The sequence below is a fragment of the Hoplias malabaricus genome, chromosome 5 (assembly GCF_029633855.1).
Source record: "Hoplias malabaricus isolate fHopMal1 chromosome 5, fHopMal1.hap1, whole genome shotgun sequence".
Taxonomy (NCBI): Eukaryota; Metazoa; Chordata; class Actinopteri; order Characiformes; family Erythrinidae; genus Hoplias; species Hoplias malabaricus.
In genome coordinates, this window is record NC_089804.1 from 58,548,465 (window position 1) to 58,569,658 (window position 21,194).

Below are 21,194 nucleotides of genomic sequence, written 5' to 3' on the forward strand. Positions count from 1 at the left end.
AGGCTGCTTACATACGTGATGCACTGTGTCAAAGCCTGTGTCCAAGTTTGGTCTGATCAAGCTTTATACAGATTACTGCAAATGGAAATTAATATCTCTGGCTCTGTATGTCTATGTTGCTGAATAAATCTTATTAAAATATATATTTTAATAAAACAATGTCATCTCATCTTTTTTCCTCTTATCCATTTCAGGGTTACAGTATTTTAATTTAAAAACAAAAATTATATTTTAAGGTCATTAAATGAAATAGTGCATTCTCATTTAAAGGTCTACTGAACATTTTGAAATTTGAAAAACTGTTTTGTGAATTGAAATAAAGGGCTCAAAGCATTATGTATTTTTTTCTTGAGCTTAAACTTTGATTTTGTTTTTCCTCAGAGCTGCAGTTTATCAGTCTGAGTGAGCGTGTCACCGCTGGTCTGGATGGTAATCTGTATTTTGCTAACACGCTAGTTGAAGACAGCAGAGACGATTACAACTGTCATGCCCAGCACATTCAGACGAGAATGATTATAGCGATGGAGCGCATCTCTCTGACCGTTTACCCATGTGAGTATCACAGGTCACAGCACATGGAAACCTTTACAATACTTTAACGTTGCAGTCAGTCATTTTTACCATCAGATTTCTGTAAACTGCATTCAGGACCTTTTACTTAGCTTCCAGTGACATCATCAACATGAGTGACTGCATAAAATAGTCCTGTTAAACTGTCAAATCGAAATGTATTTCCAGAATACCAAAACTGGCAAGTGGGACAAAAATGGGAAAAAGGGATGGAAACAAAAAGGGCTCCATTGTAAACTCTGTATATGAATAAAAAATGGAGAAAGCCAGTACCCATTGAGATAACAAGTCTGTAAAGAAATATTTCATAAAAGACATAAATAAGCAGCTAAATTAAAATTAATCTGAGCTCAGCAGCATTTCTGGAAAAAATATATCAGATATAAACTTCAATCAAACACATGGCAGAAAAAGGTGTTTCTGAATGGGAGACCAATCTACTTTGAAGAAGACTAGTTCTACGAAAATGAAACTACTTTGGGGCGAAAGCCAAGAAGGATCTGCTTCCAGATCCCTTTTCCTACTAAACTACAGGGTTTATGAGGATGGGACAGAGCTGTGTCAAACAGCTGAAGAGTCCACAGCAGACATGAAGAGCAAAGATTTACCAGTTAATGTAATTTCACTGAGGGTAACTACTCCACGACACCTGGAAAATGGAGGACGAAACCAGACAGAATGGGAGATGAGCAAGAGGGAGACATCAGGGATTAACTGCAAGCTTTTTGCAGATATTGAGCAATATCTCTCTCAAAAGAGCTTTAAATTATTTGTCTTATTGTTTACAGCGGACCAGGATTTGAGGCAGAGACCACCACAACTCCATCGTCTTCCAGGAACACACAGTCATTACCTCGCTCTCCGAGGACAGAGCCTCACACTGGAGTGTATTCCACATGGACTGTGAGTACACACACACACACACACACACACACACACACACACACACACACAGTTAGAAGTCAACCCTGTTTTGGTTTTATTTTTCTATTTAGATATTGTAAGTGAGACCATTTTTCAGTTGTGTTTTTTCACTCAGCACCTCTCCAATAAACTGGATGATTGTGGTGTTACATTTTTGGTGGCTGCTGAAACATAAACACACTTTGCAAGAGTTGAGGTTTTCAAAACAAGACATAATGTCGTTGTCCAATGAAAAACCTGTATCTCAAAAAAAGAGTACTTTTACAGGGGAAGGAAAAAAACATCTTAACTTTCGATGGAAGTCAATGTAAAATGATTTTATTCCAAGTAATTTTGGAGCATTTTTATTGGTTCATTCATCATGACATTTGTGAAGGACAGCTGCGGTGTTCAAATGATGTAGTAAACTAAAAAGAGACAAAAATGCAGATCCATGTTTTTCATTGGAAAGTAACAATAAACAAAAGAAAAGGTGAAAAAGGATTAAAAGAGCTGTGTAACTCTCCATAGCCCTAAACAGAGACTTAAAATAAATATTCTTCTCTGTTATTTCTCTGTATCAAAAATAAAGGAAATATCTTTTATATTAATATTAAAAAGGACACACAGAAATAATTAAAAGGAAAAATACTCATTTAATTTAATTGAAAAGATTAATTTAAGTGAAAAGGCTGTAGTTAAAATGAACAGATAATTGAGCTTATAGTAAACAGTAAGTAAATTGATAAAGTGATTAACAGCTAAACAAAACTGTCAGGTATTTCACTCTTAAAAGTGCCTAAATAATTTAGTGGTCTTAGATCTTAGGAGTTAAAGTTTAGGTGCTTATTTAAAAAATATATATATATTTTAAATAAAAATCAGCAACAATACCTTTCTGCATCTAGAACCTACGATGGAGTTTTAGGGCCACGGCGTTAAAAAAATAACACACAAGATTCAGATTGTATAATTTCGAGAATATAATCAGAATATGTAGAGAAACACTGTTTGGTTTATTATTGATTATAAAATGTAGAGAGACAGACTCACAGTCTGTGTGCCATGAATGAGTTGTGAAAGAAGCAGTCAGTGAAGTGAACAGAATTATGTATTAAATGCATACACACGACATGACGAATAACCCCTGTCAGTGCAGCCCCTGACTGTGATGCATAAGGCTTTCGTTTATTTTACGAGTCCGAGTCGTAACGCAATGGAGCCTCGTGGGCGCCGGAGTTCCACTCGCTCTGGATCCATCATTTTCGTGATCATTAATTGTATCCTGTGAAACTACATGCCATGGGTTCATGCACCGATTCAGGGTTTAAATACTAATCACATTGTGACCCTGATGTGGAAGAGAACTGAGTGTTTATTCCTGAAATCTATAACATAGTGTGACTTCAGCAACCCACTGCATTCCACAGTTACACTGTGTGTCTGCTCCATTATACGCAGTGAATTATTCCGAGAATATTCTCAGAATTATTCAGAGATTTTTTCTCACAACGCTGTGGCCCTAAAACTCCATTGTAGGAACCAGCAACAAATCTGACGCAGATCAGAAAATGAGTGACACAAGGCCAAAAGCAAGCTTAGCGAACTACTTGCTTTGTGCAAGAAGCACCATCTAGCGAGCATTATGTGTCAGTAAAAGCTTCCCATTGTAAAGAATAGGCGTTCAATTCTCTAAGGAGACAACAGTGCAGCACTTGTTGTGATTGCTCACTGCGGTCAAATGATTGGCTCTCGGCGCTTCTAATGCCGGAATCACACTACACATATTTAGCTTTTTGACATGATTTTGTTATTTCTGACAAATTACCAGTTTCTTGTGGAAAATCAATACTGAGGAAATGCTCTGAAAACTCACGCAATGACGCGAACAGAGAACGGTCTCAAGAATGGTGTCAAATTTATATTGTTGCCAATCTCCCAATCAAGACACGGCATACATTTATGGCACTAATCTGACATAGTAAACGTCTTGAAAGACCAAAATATCATGCAGTCTGATACTGGTATAAATGGTGCAGGCACTAGAACATAAACGCTGCACCTTTTAATGTAGAAAAGGAAAATTCAAAAATGAATCTAGGGAAGGTAAATGCTTTAAGGAAGTTAAAAAAAGGATGCTCAAAGCATGGGTGGACCTACTGAGCTGGAGAAGAAGCGGCACAGAGGAGAAATATACACAGAAGAGAAACGGATCCAGTTTGGAAGCGTGAGGTTTCCCACAGGACATGACTGCAGAAGTTTTCAAACACCACATTCATGACCATCACAGCTCTGTATATGGGCATCCAGCTCACACTTTACTCACAGCTCACTACTTCAGGCCTAGTCTCAGCCACAGATGCTCCACCCACAAGTTGACAGAGAGATACTTTCAGTGAACAAATCTGCCCTCACTGTCAGGATTCTGCTGTCTGTACATCCATGTATATGCAAATCTGTGTATGATTTTGTACTGGCTCTGCTATTGGTCCAACCTGAAAGCCTGCCTCCACACGTCATGCCAAAATAACAGACTTGTGATTGGTCCTTTGTGTGTCAGTCAAATTTCCTGCAGTAGTAGGTGGTTCTTGGCGACTTGAAATGCCGAAAGGCTCTCCACAGAGAGTCTGGCAATGCAAGAAATCTTTGGCTCAGACCTGCTATACAGAGAAATGCATGACTTTAGTTGTTTCCATTGGAATCACTGCAGTAGCTTATTGATGATCTCTTCCTCAGCCCCACTCCCACAGTGGTGTGGGAGAAGAAGGACGGATCCCTCTCTGCGACTTCAGCTGTCAGTGAGAGGTTCAATCGCTGGCTCACCTTCTACAGCATCTCAGAAAATGACGACGGAGAATATTCCTGCACTGCCAGCAATACTCTGGGAAAAGTCACACACTCCTACGCCATCACAGTGCAGGGTAAACACACACACACACACACACACACACACACTGTGTTAGTGAGATAGATGCTGTTGGTTTTATGGTTAAATCTTGGTAAACTATATACAATCCCTGGCAAAAATTATGGAATCACCAGTCTCTGAGGATGTTCCTTCAGTTGTTTAATTTTGTAGAAAAAAAGCAGATCACAGATTTGACAAAAAACTAAAGGCATTGCAAATGACAACTTTCTGGCTTTAAGAAACACTAAAATAAATCTAGAAAAATAATGGTGGTGGCCAGTAACAGTTAGATTTTTAGAACAAGCACAGGGAATAAATTATGGAATCACTCAATTCTGAGGAAAAAAATTATGGAATCACTCTGCAAATTTTCATTACAAACACTAACACCTGCATCAGATTAAAGCTGCTCATTAGTATGCAGGTAAAAAGGAGTGATCACATCTTGGAGAGCTGTTGCAACAAGTGGACTGACGTGAATCATGGCTCCAACACCAGAGATGTCAATTGATACAAAGGAGAGGATTATCACACTCCTTAAAGAGGGTATATTATCACGCAGTGTTGCACAAGATGTTGGTTGTTCACAGTTGGCTGTGTCTAAAACCTGGACAAGTACAAACAACATAAGAAGGTGATTAAAGGCAAGTGTACTGGTAGACCAAGGAAGACATCAAAGCGTCAAGACAGAAAACTTAAAGCAGTACGCATTGAAAACAGAAAATGTACAACAAAACAAACTGGAGTCAATGTCTGTGACCGAACTGTAAGAAACCGCCTAAAAGAAATGGGATTTACAGAAAAGCTAAAAGAAAGCCATCACTAACACCTAAACAGAAAAAAAAACAAGGTTACAATGGGCTAAGTAAAGGCAGTCGTGGACTGTGGATGACTGGATGAATCTCGAATCTGCATTGGGCAAGGTGATGATGCTGGACCTTTTGTTTGAGATTTATGCAGACGAGATTTATGCAGATGAGATTTATGCAGACGACTGAAGAAAACATGTAGATTTCCACAGTCATTGATGATATGGGACTGCATGTCAGGTAAAGGCACTGGGGAGACGGCTGTCATTACATCTTCAATAAATGCACAGGTTTACATTGACATTTTGCACACTTTTCTTATCCCATCTATCGAAAGGATGTTTGGGGATGATGAAATCACTTTTCAAGATGATAATGCGTCTCGCCATAGAGCGAAATCTGTGAAAACATTCCTTGAAGAAAGACACATAAGGTCAATGCCATGCCCTGCAAACAGTCCGGATCTCAATCCAATTGAAAATCTGTGGTGGAAGTTAGAAGAAAATGGTCCATGACAAGGCTCCAGTCTGCAAAGCTGATCTGGCAACAGCACTCAGAGAAAGTTGGAGCCAGATTGATGAAAAGTACTGTTTGTCACTCATTAAGTCAATGCCTTAGAGACTGCAAGCAGTTATAAAAGCCAGAGTTGGTGCAACAAAGTACTAGTGATGTGTTGGAGTGTTATTTTGTTTGTCATGATTCCATAATTTTTCCTCAGTGATTCCATAATTTATTCCCTGTGCTTGTTCTAAAAATCTAACTGTTACTGTCCACCACAGTTATTTGTCTTGATTTCTTTTAGTGTTTCTTAAAGCCAGAATGTTGCCATTTGAAACGCCTTTAGTTTTTTGATCAGTATGTGATCTGCTTTTTTTCTACAAAATTAAACAACTGAAGGAAGATCCTCAGAGACTGGTGATTCCATAATTTTTGCCAGGGGTTGTATACATTTCCTGAAGGAAATGCCAGTGTTTGTGGAAGTCCTGCTAGTGGAAACAGTTGAAAGTGACTCTTTGGCAGTTATATTTGGCATATATTGTACATATACAAGTGTTTGCTAAATAAATGTTGAATAATAGTTGCTAGGTGGTTGCTATGGTGACATTAGGTTGTTGCTATTATTCCTCATGGTTGGTTACATGTTGGTAGGCAGTTTCCATGATATCCCAGTTGATTGCTGAGGTGTTGCTGAGTGCTCACTAGGCAGATGCTGTGGTATTCCAAGCAGTTGCTAAGGTGATAATTGGTTACTATGGCGCTGTTAGACTGTTGCTGTGATATCCCACATGGTTGCTAACATGTTGCTCGGTAGATGCTGTGCTATCCCATGTGGTTGCTGAGATGTTACGATGCAGTGGCTAAGGTATTGTTCTTCAAAAGTTTTAAGCTGATAAAGTTTGACTAAAAATCCAAAATCAGCCCATAGTCACATCTGCTCTTATAGTTGAACCCCCCCTCAGGTGCACTTTGAGTACTTCAACCTTGTCAATGAAAATGACTTGCTTAGTTTAATTAGCTGATCTCAATCAATTTTGTGTTTACTGGGTCCTGTAACAAACCCAGTTATTTATCTCTGTTTTGGTGCTGCTTGACCTTAGTGCACCATAGATCATGTGATGTAACTTGATAGGCTGAAAAATCTGGAATAAAAGGATCTTCCCTCGCTTGGTTCAGGTTCTGTTTGTCTTACCTTTATCAGTTTGTTTATCAGAATCATAAATCCTCACATCATACACAAAAGTCAATGCTTGGTCCTCTGTTATTCACCCTCTATATGCTACCACTGAGTACACAACTGTATATATCAGCCAAACCTAATGATGTTGCTTGTCTACATAAAATAACATACTGTGTCAGGAATTAAAGACTGGATGATGCAACATTTCCTCATAATAAATTCTGGTAAATCTGAGGTCTTGTTTTTAGGTAGAGATTCTCAGAAGCATTCACTTGGGAATGATGATATTTATTTTAATTTAACACTAATACCCAGGACCTTCATTAAAATCTCGCTTTTGATACGGCGATCACATTTGACAGACGAATAAAGTTAAATAAACCTTTTCCACTTACGCATTGAATTCAGCATGTCTTGTCCTTAAAAGATGCAGAAAAACTAGTCCATGAATTTAAAACTTCACAGCTAGAATAACTGCAATGCGATCCTGGCAGGGAGCTCGTGGAAATCACTCCAAAATTTTCAGGTAGTTCAAGATGCAGCAGCCAGTGTGTTCAGTGTGTTCAGTAGTGCTCAAAAATTTGATCATATAACCCCAGCTCTTTCATCCCTACACTGGCTTCACATAAAATTTTGCATTGACTTTAAAATACTCCTCTAAGCTCAAAATGGTTTAGGCCTGCAGTATTTTACTGAAATTTTCATACCCTATCACCCTTCATGTACACCTTGTTCACAGGATGCCCGTCTACTCTTAGTTCCTCGCATTAAGAAAAACCCTGCAGGAGGAAGAGCCTTTTCTCACAAATCTCCTCAACTCTGGAATAGCCTCCTGTTACAGTTGGGGGCTCAGACACACTCTAAATTTTTAAATCTCGATTTGAAAACCTACCTTTTTACACAGGCTTTTGGTTAATCTCCCAGTGTCATGTTCCCCCTCTCTACTAGTGTCATAGCTGTTTTACATAGTATCACTACTCTGTATCACATACTCTCTTCTGCAGGTCTGTTTCTTGATGTTGTTTGCCTGGCCCCTGGAGGTTTCTTGCTGGGTAATTCCTCCCCTACTCTACCATTAACCTATTAACACCCTCATTTCTCTCCCTTCTTTCTGGTTTTATTTCTCCTGTCTCTCTCTTTCTTTGAGATGCCCTGTTCCTGTTGGTTTCCCTGATGTTGTCCTAGGGCTCTGCCCTATTTATCCTGTACAATATCTTGGCCCTGTCTTACCTACAGCCATACCTGACCATGCCCATGCCTGACCATGCAAGGATACTGTCTTATCCCAAATGGAACTGCTTTTACTCTCCCACAGAATCACTGACGACCTCCTGCTCCCATATTACCTTTAACTCAATATCTCTATCAGTTCACGTTTTCTGTTCTGTTACTATTTTGCTCTCTCTCTGGTGTCACCAGAGGAGGATGGGTTCCCCTTTATGAATCATGGTTCCTTCCAAGGTTTCCTCCTCATGTGATGAGGGAGCTTTTCCTTGACACTTCTGATGTGAAATGCGTTATATAAAGAAAGTCTGATTGATTAATTGATTGCTTGAGAAGAAGGGGGATTAATAACATGAGGGAATTTCTGTAAGGTAACTACATTCAATTCTAAAAAAAAAAGAGCTGTAATTTGACCCAGAAATGCACTCAATGCCAAACTCTGAGTTATGAAATGACTCTACTTCTACTTTGTCCCTGGAGAGGTTGGAATCATGTGAGGAGAGGATTTCCCAGATGCGCAGATCATAGAGCTTTCTGGAGCCATTGGTCTTGTAGCATCACAGCAGCAGCCATCAGTTGTTTCTGTTCTTCCCAGGGCTTTGGTTAGAAACACAGCCATGAGCGGTGACCCATCTGAAGGAGTCTGTGATGTACTCCATTGCTGGATCTGCATCCTTTGGCAATCTAAAAGCTTGTCTGTCCTGGGCTGCAGACTGAGGGGCTTAAGCAGTTGTTACACAACATTCAAAGTTCAGAGGTCTGAGGTTTTGTTCAAGACCAAGGTGTGGCGACAAGCATCGCTGGACTAAAGCTTCCTGAATTTGCTCATGTATAAAACAAACAGATCTCTGGCTAGAATTTGTATTGCCTTGAGGCAACGGCTCAAACTTAATTTAACTTCCTGGCTGGCAGTTTCACACTTTTCACTGTTTCATTCCATTCCTGCAGCGCTGAACCTCTGGGATAGAAGTCCAAACCCACTCTGCCTTTATCAGAACACATCCACTCTCTCGTGACCTGCTGGAAAACTCTCTCTCTTCTCTCTTCTAACTCAAAAGCTTGATCACCAGAGGTTTTAATCTGGAATGACGATCGATGCCTTGGAATTTGATGAAGGACTGATTTGTGTTGTTGAAAAGCAGCTTTTGCAAGTACAGACCATGCTCCTAAGGGCTTAAATGGGGATATGAACTCAGATGTTTTTGGGGAGTTCAGGGTGGTTTCAAAATGTGTATGAAGCCAAAACCTTAAAAATTACAAGCATGCTAGTGGTTAACTGCTACAGAACTGTCACAATAAAAAACTGATTTATTTGAGGGTTTGGTTGGTGTCTTGAATCACGAGTAGAGGAGTGAAAAGGGGCTTTAGTGGTTCCATACATTACCTGCCTTTAAAAAACTGGTGCCAGATGAGAGGCAGCGTCTGAGAGGGTGAAAACATTGAGGAAGACATCCAGGAAAGAGGTGGCATTGTGTGTCTGGAGCACCCGGCAGGGGGCTGGTCCACAGCATCGCCTGAGCGAAGGCCATTATATAATGATGTATAGCATTTTGCAAAGAGAGCAGCAGAGAAAAAACACACCTCGACTCGAGTTAAACACAATCACAGAAACCACATAGACATAGAAATTTACTATTTTTATTATTATTATTATTATTATTATTATTTATGAATTCCTTTGTTTACAAATCAGAATGAAGAGTCCACTGCGGCTCTTTATTCTGTTCAAAATATGTTGCTCAAGCGGAAAATGAACCTGTTCACCGTTGGGTGAAAAAGCCCAGGCACAGCTCTGTGTTGTAAGCGCTGGCATCGTTGCTAGGTTACGTGTGTTTTGCGGAGTGATACCTGAAGAGCTGCCATTATTGTGTAATATTGTCACTCTTGGAATGTCTCTCAGCCAATCACATTGCAGGGTCAGGACTAACTGTGGTATAATGCAATATAATCAGAGCCTTAATGTGCCTTTAATACAGGTGGGTTTTCCCCAGGGCTTGTTAATTTCTTTTCTAAATGAAGCTCTGTGGATGTTCCAACTTGTGTGTGTGTGGGTGTGTGTGTGTGTGTGTGTGTGTGTGTGTGTGTGTGTGTGTGTGTGTGTAGCTGCTCCGTACTGGAGTAAACAGCCTCAAAGTCATCGCTATGCTCCTGGAGAAACAGTGAGACTGGACTGTCAGGCAGAGGGCATCCCTACACCTGTCATCACCTGGAGAATGAACGGAGTTCCTATACAAGGTACACACACACACACACCCACACACACACACACACAGAGCTGTCATCACCTGGAGAATCAACGGAGTTCCTATACAAGGCACACACACACACGCACACACACACACACACACACACCTGCTACCACCTGGAGAATCAATGGAGTTCCTATACAAGGCACACACACACACACACACACCCACACACGCACACACCTGCCATCACCGGGAGAATCAAGGGAGTTCCTGTGTGTGTGTGTGTGTGTGTGTGTGTGTGTGTGTTACAGAGATGAATGAAGAGCCGAGGAGGCGTGTCTCCAGGGGAACGCTGATTCTGAATGATGTGCGTTACGATGACACTGCAGTGTATCAGTGTGAAGCCTCCAACCAACACGAAACCATCCTCATCAACATCTACATCCACATCATCTGTCAGTTTCCATCCACTCACCTCCATCCTCATCATCACTCAGTCTCCATCCTCATCATCACTCAGTCTCCACCCACTCACCTCCATCCTCATTCTCACTCAGTCTCCACCCACACACCTTCACACACAGTCACAGCCGTAGATACCTGTTTCCCACAGTCACCCAGTCACTGACACTCAGCTGTGGAGAGTGTCACTCCACCTACTCTGCAGCTGAGATGTAATTAAAAATACTGCTGCTCTCTTCAATTTTCTTTTGTTTTTCTTTGTTCTCTCTCTCTCTCTCTCTCTCTCTCTCTCTCAGACCTCTCTCCACAGATATTAACCAGTGATAAACTGTTGTACAATATAACTGAAGGAGATTCTGCATCTCTTGACTGCGTCTCGTTCGGTTCCCCGCGGCCTCAGATCAGCTGGTAAGACTTTCAGCTCTTTTCAAAATAAAAGTTTCAAATCGTCTTTTGATCTCAGAGTATTTAGAGAAAGGTCTACCTTTAAGAATTCTATTTTTTTTTGTAAATCAGGACCTGGTTATTTTCCTCAGATTGTTTTTGTTGATTTTACTGGAGGATGTTGTTGTTTTCAGGGAAAGCGAGAATATGGAAACAGTTCTATCTGACCCACGAGTGTCCCAGTTAACCAACGGCACGTTAAGGATCACCGATGTCAGAAGCGAGGACGCAGGGGCATACAGCTGTTCTGTTAAACACTTCAATCTCTCCATCGTTGCTTACCTGGCGGTGCTCAGTAAGTGGAGAGATGCAGTTACACACAGAGAACCTGGTTTTGTTTTATGTGACTTCATAATCTCAGGTTTCGTGATATAATCTTTGTGTGAACACTTTCTTAAAGGAACACTTGAAAAAAACCTTCTGTCAGATATCCTTCTCTCATTCTGGGTAGGCTCCAGACCCACAGCGACAGACAATGAACAAGTAAATAAACTAGTAATAAATGAATGAATGTTTCATGGAGGTTTACTTTGCTTCTGCAGAAATAAATCACTCTGAGCACCCTCTGCTGCAGTTCACCAGTGACTCCAGCCCACCCTCTGAGTCTAACACCACACCTGCTGCAGGTACGTCACCATGACAACAGCACAACGTTTCCAGAGTGTACACCCTCGTTCTTGAGAAGTAACTTCTAACACAGTCTGTAACTGTAGAACTACAGAGTGCTCCGGTTAAAGTAAACACAGAGCGAAAGTGCTACAAAACTAAACAGTCGGACATCAAGCGGTGAATAAAAACAAAGCTGAGTTAATAAAGGGACTAGGGCACTACAACACTACCTCAACATTTAAGACGGAACAGTCACTGACTTCTACAGCAGTGTTTTGTGCAGCGTGAACACAAACGACTCAGTGAGATCATGGCACAATTTCAGTAGTGATTTTTAATTTGGCTTGTCAAAGCCAAATTACTGTTCTTCGAAATCTTATTCTTCTTCTTATTATTATTCTATTCGCAAAATGTAAAATGCTACTCCTTCTAGGGTTTTCATGCAACAGCCGTGCAACTTCACACCGTCATAGATCCTATGCCAACTCAGGTTGCTTGTGCTTATTGGAGCGATCCGACCTATGGATTTCGGAATACGAGCTTCCAAAATGGGAATTTTCCCATAGGAATGCATTGGCCAAAATTTCAACCTGCTCTAACTCAGTCAATTTTGAAGCTACGGACATGAGATTTCAGACGGTCAGACCTGGGCACACCGAGACCCACCACATCGAATATCGGACCTCTCTCACTCATCCGTTCCATTTAATCCCTCTTTCAATATCCCTCCATTCACTTGAATGGGAGATGGTCAGAGTGCGTGACGTCATCGTCAGTCTAGCTCCTCTGCCCTGAAAGCCTTTTTTCAATTTTCAGCCGAACATCTCCCCATAACTTCCTTATACTTTCACCTAGAGACTTCATTTAAATTTTAAATGGTAGGGTAATTTCCACTTTCTAGCACCTGTTAATATGAGAACATTTGAAAATATGGTTTTTGAGTTATGAATTTCTGTTCAGCACTAGGGAGGGTTTCGCCTCCCATGGAGTTCAATGTATTTTCAGAGCGACTCAGCGAGCAGTTTTTCAATCATTTGTTCTGTGATTAACTCGTCATAACACGATCAATTCTTACTCAAAATGAAAAAATCAAATCGATTCCCCGAGTGTCCTTGTTGTAACGGTATCCTCGGTTAAGCCATTTGGGAAAAGTTTTCCAATTTATAAGCATTTGTTTGGAGGGTGTGTATACTCCTGTAGTAATGTATTGAAATTAATATCTCTGACCCTATTTTGCTATACAAATTTTAGCCAAACATTTCCCCATAACTTACTTATACTTTCACTTAGAAACTTTATTTAAATTTTAAATGGTAGAGAAATTTCATCTTTCTAGCCCCTGTGAATTTGAGGACATTTGAAATTACGGTTTTTGAGTTATGAATTTTTGTTCTGCACTAGGGCGTTTTGGCTCCCATAGAGTTCAATATATTTCAGAGTGATTCAGCGAGCAGTTTTTCAATAATTTGTTCCGTGATTATTTCAATAATTTGTTCTGATGCAGGTATGTCACCATGACAACAGCACAACGTTACCAGAGTGTACACCCTCGTTCTTGAGAAGTAACTTCTAACACAGTCTGTAACTGTAGAACTACAGAGTGCTCCGGTTAAAGTAAACACAGAGCGAAAGTGCTACAAACCTAAACAGTCGGACATCAAGCGGTGAATAAAAACAAAGCTGAGTTAATAAAGGGACTAGGGCACTACAACACTACCTCAACAATAAAGACGGAACAGTCACTGACTTCTACAGCAGTTCTTTGTGGAGCTTGAACACAGACGACTCGCTGAGATCATGGCACAGTCTCAGTAGTGATTTTTGTTTTTACTTTCTTATAATTCTCTCCCTATCTCTCTCTCTCTCTCTGTCTCTCTTTCTCTCTTTATCACTCAGTCTCCATCCACTCACCTCCATCTTCATCATCACTCAGTCTCCATCCACTCACCTCCAACTTCATCATGACTCAGTCTCCACCCACACACCTCCATCCTCATCATCACTCATCTCCATCCACTCACCTCCATTCTCATCATCACTCATCTCCATCCACTCACCTCCATCCTCATCATCACTCATCTCCATCCACTCACCTCCATCCTCATCATCACTCATCTCCATCCACTCACCTCCATTCTCATCATCACTCAGTCTCCTTTCACTCACCTCCATCCTCATCATCACTCAGTCTCTTTCCGCTCACCTCCATCCTCATCATCACTCAGTCTCCACCCACAAACCTCCACACACAGTCACACCTGTAGACACCTGATTCCCAGTTTCCCAGTCACTCACACTCAGCTGTGGAGAGTGTCATTCCACCTACTCTGCAGCTTTGATGTCATTAAAAATACTGCTGCTCTCTTCACTTTTCTTTTGTTTTTCTTTGTTCTCTCTCTCTCTCTCTCTCTCTCTCTCTCTCTCTCAGACCTCTCTCCACAGATATTAACCAGTGATAAACTGTTGTACAATATAACTGAAGGAGATTCTGCATCTCTTGACTGCGTCTCGTTCGGTTCCCCGCGGCCTCAGATCAGCTGGTAAGACTTTCAGCTCTTTTCAAAATAAAAGTTTCAAATCGTCTTTTGATCTCAGATTATTTAGAGAAAGGTTTACCTTTAAGAATTCTATTTTTTTTGTAAATCAGGACCTGGTTATTTTCCTCAGATTGTTTTTGTTGATTTTACTGGAGGATGTTGTTGTTTTCAGGGAAAGCGAGAATATGGAAACAGTTCTATCTGACCCACGAGTGTCCCAGTTAACCAACGGCACGTTAAGGATCACCGATGTCAGAAGCGAGGACGCAGGGGCATACAGCTGTTCTGTTAAACACTTCAATCTCTCCATCGTTGCTTACCTGGCGGTGCTCAGTAAGTGGAGAGATGCAGTTACACACAGAGAACCTGGTTTTGTTTTATGTGACTTCATAATCTCAGGTTTCGTGATATAATCTTTGTGTGAACACTTTCTTAAAGGAACACTTTAAAATACCTTCTGTCAGATATCCTTCTCTCATTCTGGGTAGGCTCCAGACCCACAGCGACAGACAATGAACGAGTAAATAAATAGTAATAAATGAACTTTGCTTCTGCAGAAATAAATCACTCTGAGCACCCTCTGCTGCAGTTCACCAGTGACTCCAGCCCACCCTCTGAGTCTAACACCACACCTGCTGCAGGTACGTCATCATGACAACAGCACAACGTTACCAGAGTGTACACCCTCGTTCTTGAGAAGTAACTTCTAACACAGTCTGTAACTGTAGAACTACAGAGTGCTCCGGTTAAAGTAAACACAGAGCGAAAGTGCTACAAAACTAAACAGTCGGACATCAAGCGGAGAATAAAACCAAAGCTGAGTTAATAAAGAGACTAGGGCACTACAACACTACCTCAACATTTAAGACGGAACAGTCACTGACTTCTACAGCAGTTTTTGTGCAGCGTGAACACAAACGACTCACTGAGATCATGGCACAGTCTCAGTAGTGATTTTTGTTTTTACTTTCTTAAAATTCTGTCCCTATCTCTCTCACTCTCTGTTTCTCTGTATCACTCAGTCTCCATCCTCATCATCACTCAGTATCCATCCACTCACCTCCATCCTCATCACCACTCAGTGCCCACCCACTCACCTCCATCCTCATCATCACTCACCTCCATCCACTCAACTCCATCCTCATTATCTGTCATCATAAACACACCTCCATCCTCATCATCCCTCAGTCTCCATCCACTCACCTCCATCTTCATAATCACTCAGTCTCCACCCACTCACCTCCATCCTCATCACCACTCAGTGCCCACCCACTCACCTCCATCCTCATCCTTACTCAGTCTCCACCCACTCACCTCCATCCTCATCACCACTCAGTGCCCACCCACTCACCTCCATCCTCATCATCACTCACCTCCATCCACTCAACTCCATCCTCATTATCTCTGTCATCATAAACACACCTCCATCCTCATCATCCCTCAGTCTCCATCCACTCACCTCCATCTTCATAATCACTCAGTCTCCATCCACTCACCTCCATCTTCATCTTCACTCAGTCTCCATCCACTCACCTCCATCCTCATTATCTCTGTCATCATAAACACACCTCCTTCCTCATCATCACTCAGTCTCCATCCACTCACCTCCATCTTCATCTTCACTCAGTCTCTATCCACTCACCTCCATCCTCATCATCACTCAGTCTCCACCCACTCAACCCTATCCACTCACCTCCATCCTCATAATCCCTCAGTCTCCATCCACTCACCTCCATCCTCATCATCACTCAGTCTCCATCCACTCACCTCCATCCTCATCATCACTCAGTCTCCATCCACTCACCTCCATCCTCATAATCACTCAGTCTCCATCCACTCACCTCCATCCTCATCATCACTCAGTCTCCATCCACTCACCTCCATCCTCATCATCACTCAGTCTCCATCCACTCACCTCCATCCTCATCATCACTCAGTCTCCACCCACTCACCTCCATCCTCATTATCTCTGTCATCATAAACACACCTCCTTCCTCATCATCACTCAGTCTCTATCCACTCACCTCCATCCTCATCATCACTCAGTCTCCATCCACTCACCTCCATCCTCATTATCTCTGTCATCATAAACACACCTCCATCCTCATCATCACTCAGTCTCCATCCACTCACCTCCATCCTCATCATCACTCAGTCTCCACCCACTCACCTCCATCCTCATTATCTCTGTCATCATAAACACACCTCCATCCTCATCATCACTCAGTCTCCATCCACTCACCTCCATCCTCATCATCACTCAGTCTCCACCCACTCACCTCCATCCTCATTATCTCTGTCATCATAAACACACCTCCTTCCTCATCATCACTCAGTCTCTATCCACTCACCTCCATCCTCATCATCATTCAGTCTCCATCCACTCACCTCCATCCTCATCATCACTCAGTCTCCACCCACTCACCTCCATCCTCATTATCTCTGTCATCATAAACACACCTCCATCCTCATCATCACTCAGTCTCCATCCACTCACCTCCATCCTCATCATCACTCAGTCTCCATCCACTCACCTCCATCCTCATCATCACTCAGTCTCCATCCACTCACCTCCATCCTCATCATCACTCAGTCTCCATCCACTCACCTCCATCCTCATCATCACTCAGTCTCCATCCACTCACCTCCATCCTCATCATCACTGTCTCCATCCACTCACCTCCATCCTCATCATCACTCAGTCTCCATCCACTCACCTCCATCCTCATCATCACTCTGTCTCCATCCACTCACCTGCATCGTCATCATCACTCTGTCTCCATCCACTCTCCTCAATCCTCATCATTACTCAGTCTCCACCCACTCGCCTTCATCCTCATCATCACTCAGTCTCCATCCACTCGCCTTCATCCTCATCATCACTGTCACCATCCACTCGCCTCCATCCTCATCATCACTGCCTCCATCCTCATCATCACTGTCTCCATCCACTCGCCTCCATCCTCATCATCACTCTGTCTCCATCCACTCGCCTCCATCCTCATCATCACTCAGTCTCCATCCACTCACCTCCATCCTCATCATCACTCAGTCTCCACCCACTCAACTCCATCCTCATTATCTCTGTCATCATAAACACACCTCCTTCCTCATCATCACTCAGTCTCCATCCACTCACCTCCATCCTCATCATCACTCAGTCTCCATCCACTCACCTCCATCCTCATCATCACTCAGTCTCCATCCACTCACCTCCATCCTCATCATCACTCAGTCTCCATCCACTCACCTCCATCCTCATCATCACTCAGTCTCCATCCACTCACCTCCATCCTCATCATCACTCAGTCTCCATCCACTCACCTCCATCCTCATCATCACTGTCTCCATCCACTCACCTCCATCCTCATCATCACTGTCTCCATCCACTCACCTCCATTCTCATCATCACTCTGTCTCCATCCACTCACCTGCATCGTCATCATCACTCTGTCTCCATCCACTCTCCTCAATCCTCATCATTACTCAGTCTCCACCCACTCGCCTTCATCCTCATCATCACTCAGTCTCCATCCACTCGCCTTCATCCTCATCATCACTGTCACCATCCACTCGCCTCCATCCTCATCATCACTGCCTCCATCCTCATCATCACTGTCTCCATCCACTCGCCTCCATCCTCATCATCACTCTGTCTCCATCCACTCGCCTCCATCCTCATCATCACTCAGTCTCCATCCATTCGCCTTCATCCTCATCATCACTTAGTCTGCATCCACTCTCCTCCATCATCATCATCACTCAGTCTCCACCCACAGACCTCCATCCTCATCATCACTCAGTCTCCATCCTCATCATCACTCAGTCTCCATCCACTGACCTCCATCCTCATCATCACTCAGTCTCCATCCACTCACCTCCATCCTCATCATCACTCAGTCTCCATCCACTCACCTCCATCCTCATCATCACTCAGTCTCCATCCACTCACCTCCATCCTCATCATCACTCAGTCTCCATCCACTCACCTCCATCCTCATCATCACTCAGTCTCCACCCACTCACCTCCATCCTCATTATCTCTGTCATCATAAACACACCTCCTTCCTCATCATCACTCAGTCTCTATCCACTCACCTCCATCCTCATCATCACTCAGTCTCCATCCACTCACCTCCATCCTCATTATCTCTGTCATCATAAACACACCTCCATCCTCATCATCACTCAGTCTCCATCCACTCACCTCCATCCTCATCATCACTCAGTCTCCACCCACTCACCTCCATCCTCATTATCTCTGTCATCATAAACACACCTCCATCCTCATCATCACTCAGTCTCCATCCACTCACCTCCATCCTCATCATCACTCAGTCTCCACCCACTCACCTCCGTCCTCATTATCTCTGTCATCATAAACACACCTCCTTCCTCATCATCACTCAGTCTCTATCCACTCACCTCCATCCTCATCATCACTCAGTCTCCATCCACTCACCTCCATCCTCATCATCACTCAGTCTCCACCCACTCACCTCCATCCTCATTATCTCTGTCATCATAAACACACCTCCATCCTCATCATCACTCAGTCTCCATCCACTCACCTCCATCCTCATCATCACTCAGTCTCCATCCACTCACCTCCATCCTCATCATCACTCAGTCTCCATCCACTCACCTCCATCCTCATCATCACTCAGTCTCCATCCACTCACCTCCATCCTCATCATCACTCAGTCTCCATCCACTCACCTCCATCCTCATCATCACTGTCTCCATCCACTCACCTCCATCCTCATCATCACTCAGTCTCCATCCACTCACCTGCATCGTCATCATCACTCTGTCTCCATCCACTCTCCTCAATCCTCATCATTACTCAGTCTCCACCCACTCGCCTTCATCCTCATCATCACTCAGTCTCCATCCACTCGCCTTCATCCTCATCATCACTGTCACCATCCACTCGCCTCCATCCTCATCATCACTGCCTCCATCCTCATCATCACTGTCTCCATCCATTCGCCTCCATCCTCATCATCACTCAGTCTCCATCCACTCACCTCCATCCTCATCATCACTCAGTCTCCACCCACTCACCTCCATCCTCATTATCTCTGTCATCATAAACACACCTCCTTCCTCATCATCACTCAGTCTCCATCCACTCACCTCCATCCTCATCATCACTCAGTCTCCATCCACTCACCTCCATCCTCATCATCACTCAGTCTCCATCCACTCACCTCCATCCTCATCATCACTCAGTCTCCATCCACTCACCTCCATCCTCATCATCACTCAGTCTCCATCCACTCACCTCCATCCTCATCATCACTCAGTCTCCATCCACTCACCTCCACCCTCATCATCACTGTCTCCATCCACTCACCTCCATCCTCATCATCACTGTCTCCATCCACTCACCTCCATCCTCATCATCACTCTGTCTCCATCCACTCACCTGCATCGTCATCATCACTCTGTCTCCATCCACTCTCCTCAATCCTCATCATTACTCAGTCTCCACCCACTCGCCTTCATCCTCATCATCACTCAGTCTCCATCCACTCGCCTTCATCCTCATCATCACTGTCACCATCCACTATCCTCCATCCTCATCATCACTGCCTCCATCCTCATCATCACTGTCTCCATCCACTCGCCTCCATCCTCATCATCACTCTGTCTCCATCCACTCGCCTCCATCCTCATCATCACTCAGTCTCCATCCATTCGCCTCCATCCTCATCATCACTTAGTCTGCATCCACTCTCCTCCATCGTCATCATCACTCAGTCTCCACCCACAGACCTCCATCCTCATAATCACTGTCTGCATCCACTCACCTCCATCCTCATCATCACTCAGTCTCCATCCTCATCATCACTCAGTCTCCATCCACTGACCTCCATCCTCATCATCACTCAGTCTCCATCCACTCACCTCCATCCTCATCATCACTCAGTCTCCATCCACTCACCTCCATCCTCATCATCACTCAGTCTCCATCCACTGACCTCCATCCTCATCATCACTCAGTCTCCATCCACTCACCTCCATCCTCATCATCACTCAGTCTCCATCCACTCACCTCCATCCTCATCATCACTCAGTCTCCATCCACTCACCTCCATCCTCATCATCACTCAGTCTCCATCCACTCACCTCCATCCTCATCATCACTCAGTCTCCATCCACTCACCTCCATCCTCATCATCACTCTGTCTCCATCCACTCGCCTCTATCCTCATCATCACTCAGTCTCCATCCACTCGCCTCCATCCTCATCATCACTCAGTCTCCATCCACTCACCTCCATCCTCATCATCACTCAGTCTCCATCCACTCACCTCCATTGTCATCATCACTCAGTCTCCATCCACTCACCTCCATCCTCATCATCACTCAGTCTCCATCCACTCACCTCCATCCTCATCATCACTCAGTCTCCATCCACTCACCTCCATCGTCATCATCACTCTGTCTCCATCCACTCACCTGCATTGTCATCATCACTCTGTCTCCATCCACTCTCCTCCATCCTCATCATTACTCAGTCTCCACCCACTCGCCTTCATCCTCATCATCACTCAGTCTCCATCCACTCGCCTTCATCCTCATCATCACTCAGTCTCCACCCACTCAACTCCATCCTCATTATCTCTGTCATCATAAACACACCTCCTTCCTCATCATCACTCAGTCTCCATCCACTCACCTCCATCCTCATCATCACTCAGTCTCCATCCACTCACCTCCATCCTCATCATCACTCAGTCTCCATCCACTCACCTCCATCCTCATCATCACTCAGTCTCCATCCACTCACCTCCATCCTCATCATCACTCAGTCTCCATCCACTCACCTCCATCCTCATCATCACTCAGTCT

At 43.4% G+C, this 21,194-nt stretch overlaps 1 protein-coding gene across 1 annotated transcript in view; it reads left to right on the forward strand.

Annotated features, from left to right (window-relative positions):
- Nucleotides 1-21,194, forward strand: part of LOC136696580 (neural cell adhesion molecule L1-like) — a 78,993-nt gene that overhangs the window by 37,841 nt on the left and 19,958 nt on the right. Inside the window, exons 7-17 of the mRNA XM_066671098.1 lie at nucleotides 382-552; nucleotides 1,359-1,473; nucleotides 4,210-4,394; nucleotides 10,196-10,327; nucleotides 10,593-10,736; nucleotides 11,040-11,151; nucleotides 11,322-11,482; nucleotides 11,730-11,813; nucleotides 14,225-14,336; nucleotides 14,506-14,666; nucleotides 14,891-14,974. Coding sequence (XP_066527195.1) covers nucleotides 382-552; nucleotides 1,359-1,473; nucleotides 4,210-4,394; nucleotides 10,196-10,327; nucleotides 10,593-10,736; nucleotides 11,040-11,151; nucleotides 11,322-11,482; nucleotides 11,730-11,813; nucleotides 14,225-14,336; nucleotides 14,506-14,666; nucleotides 14,891-14,974 — 1,461 coding nt within the window. The remainder of the gene's footprint in view (nucleotides 1-381; nucleotides 553-1,358; nucleotides 1,474-4,209; nucleotides 4,395-10,195; nucleotides 10,328-10,592; nucleotides 10,737-11,039; nucleotides 11,152-11,321; nucleotides 11,483-11,729; nucleotides 11,814-14,224; nucleotides 14,337-14,505; nucleotides 14,667-14,890; nucleotides 14,975-21,194) is intronic.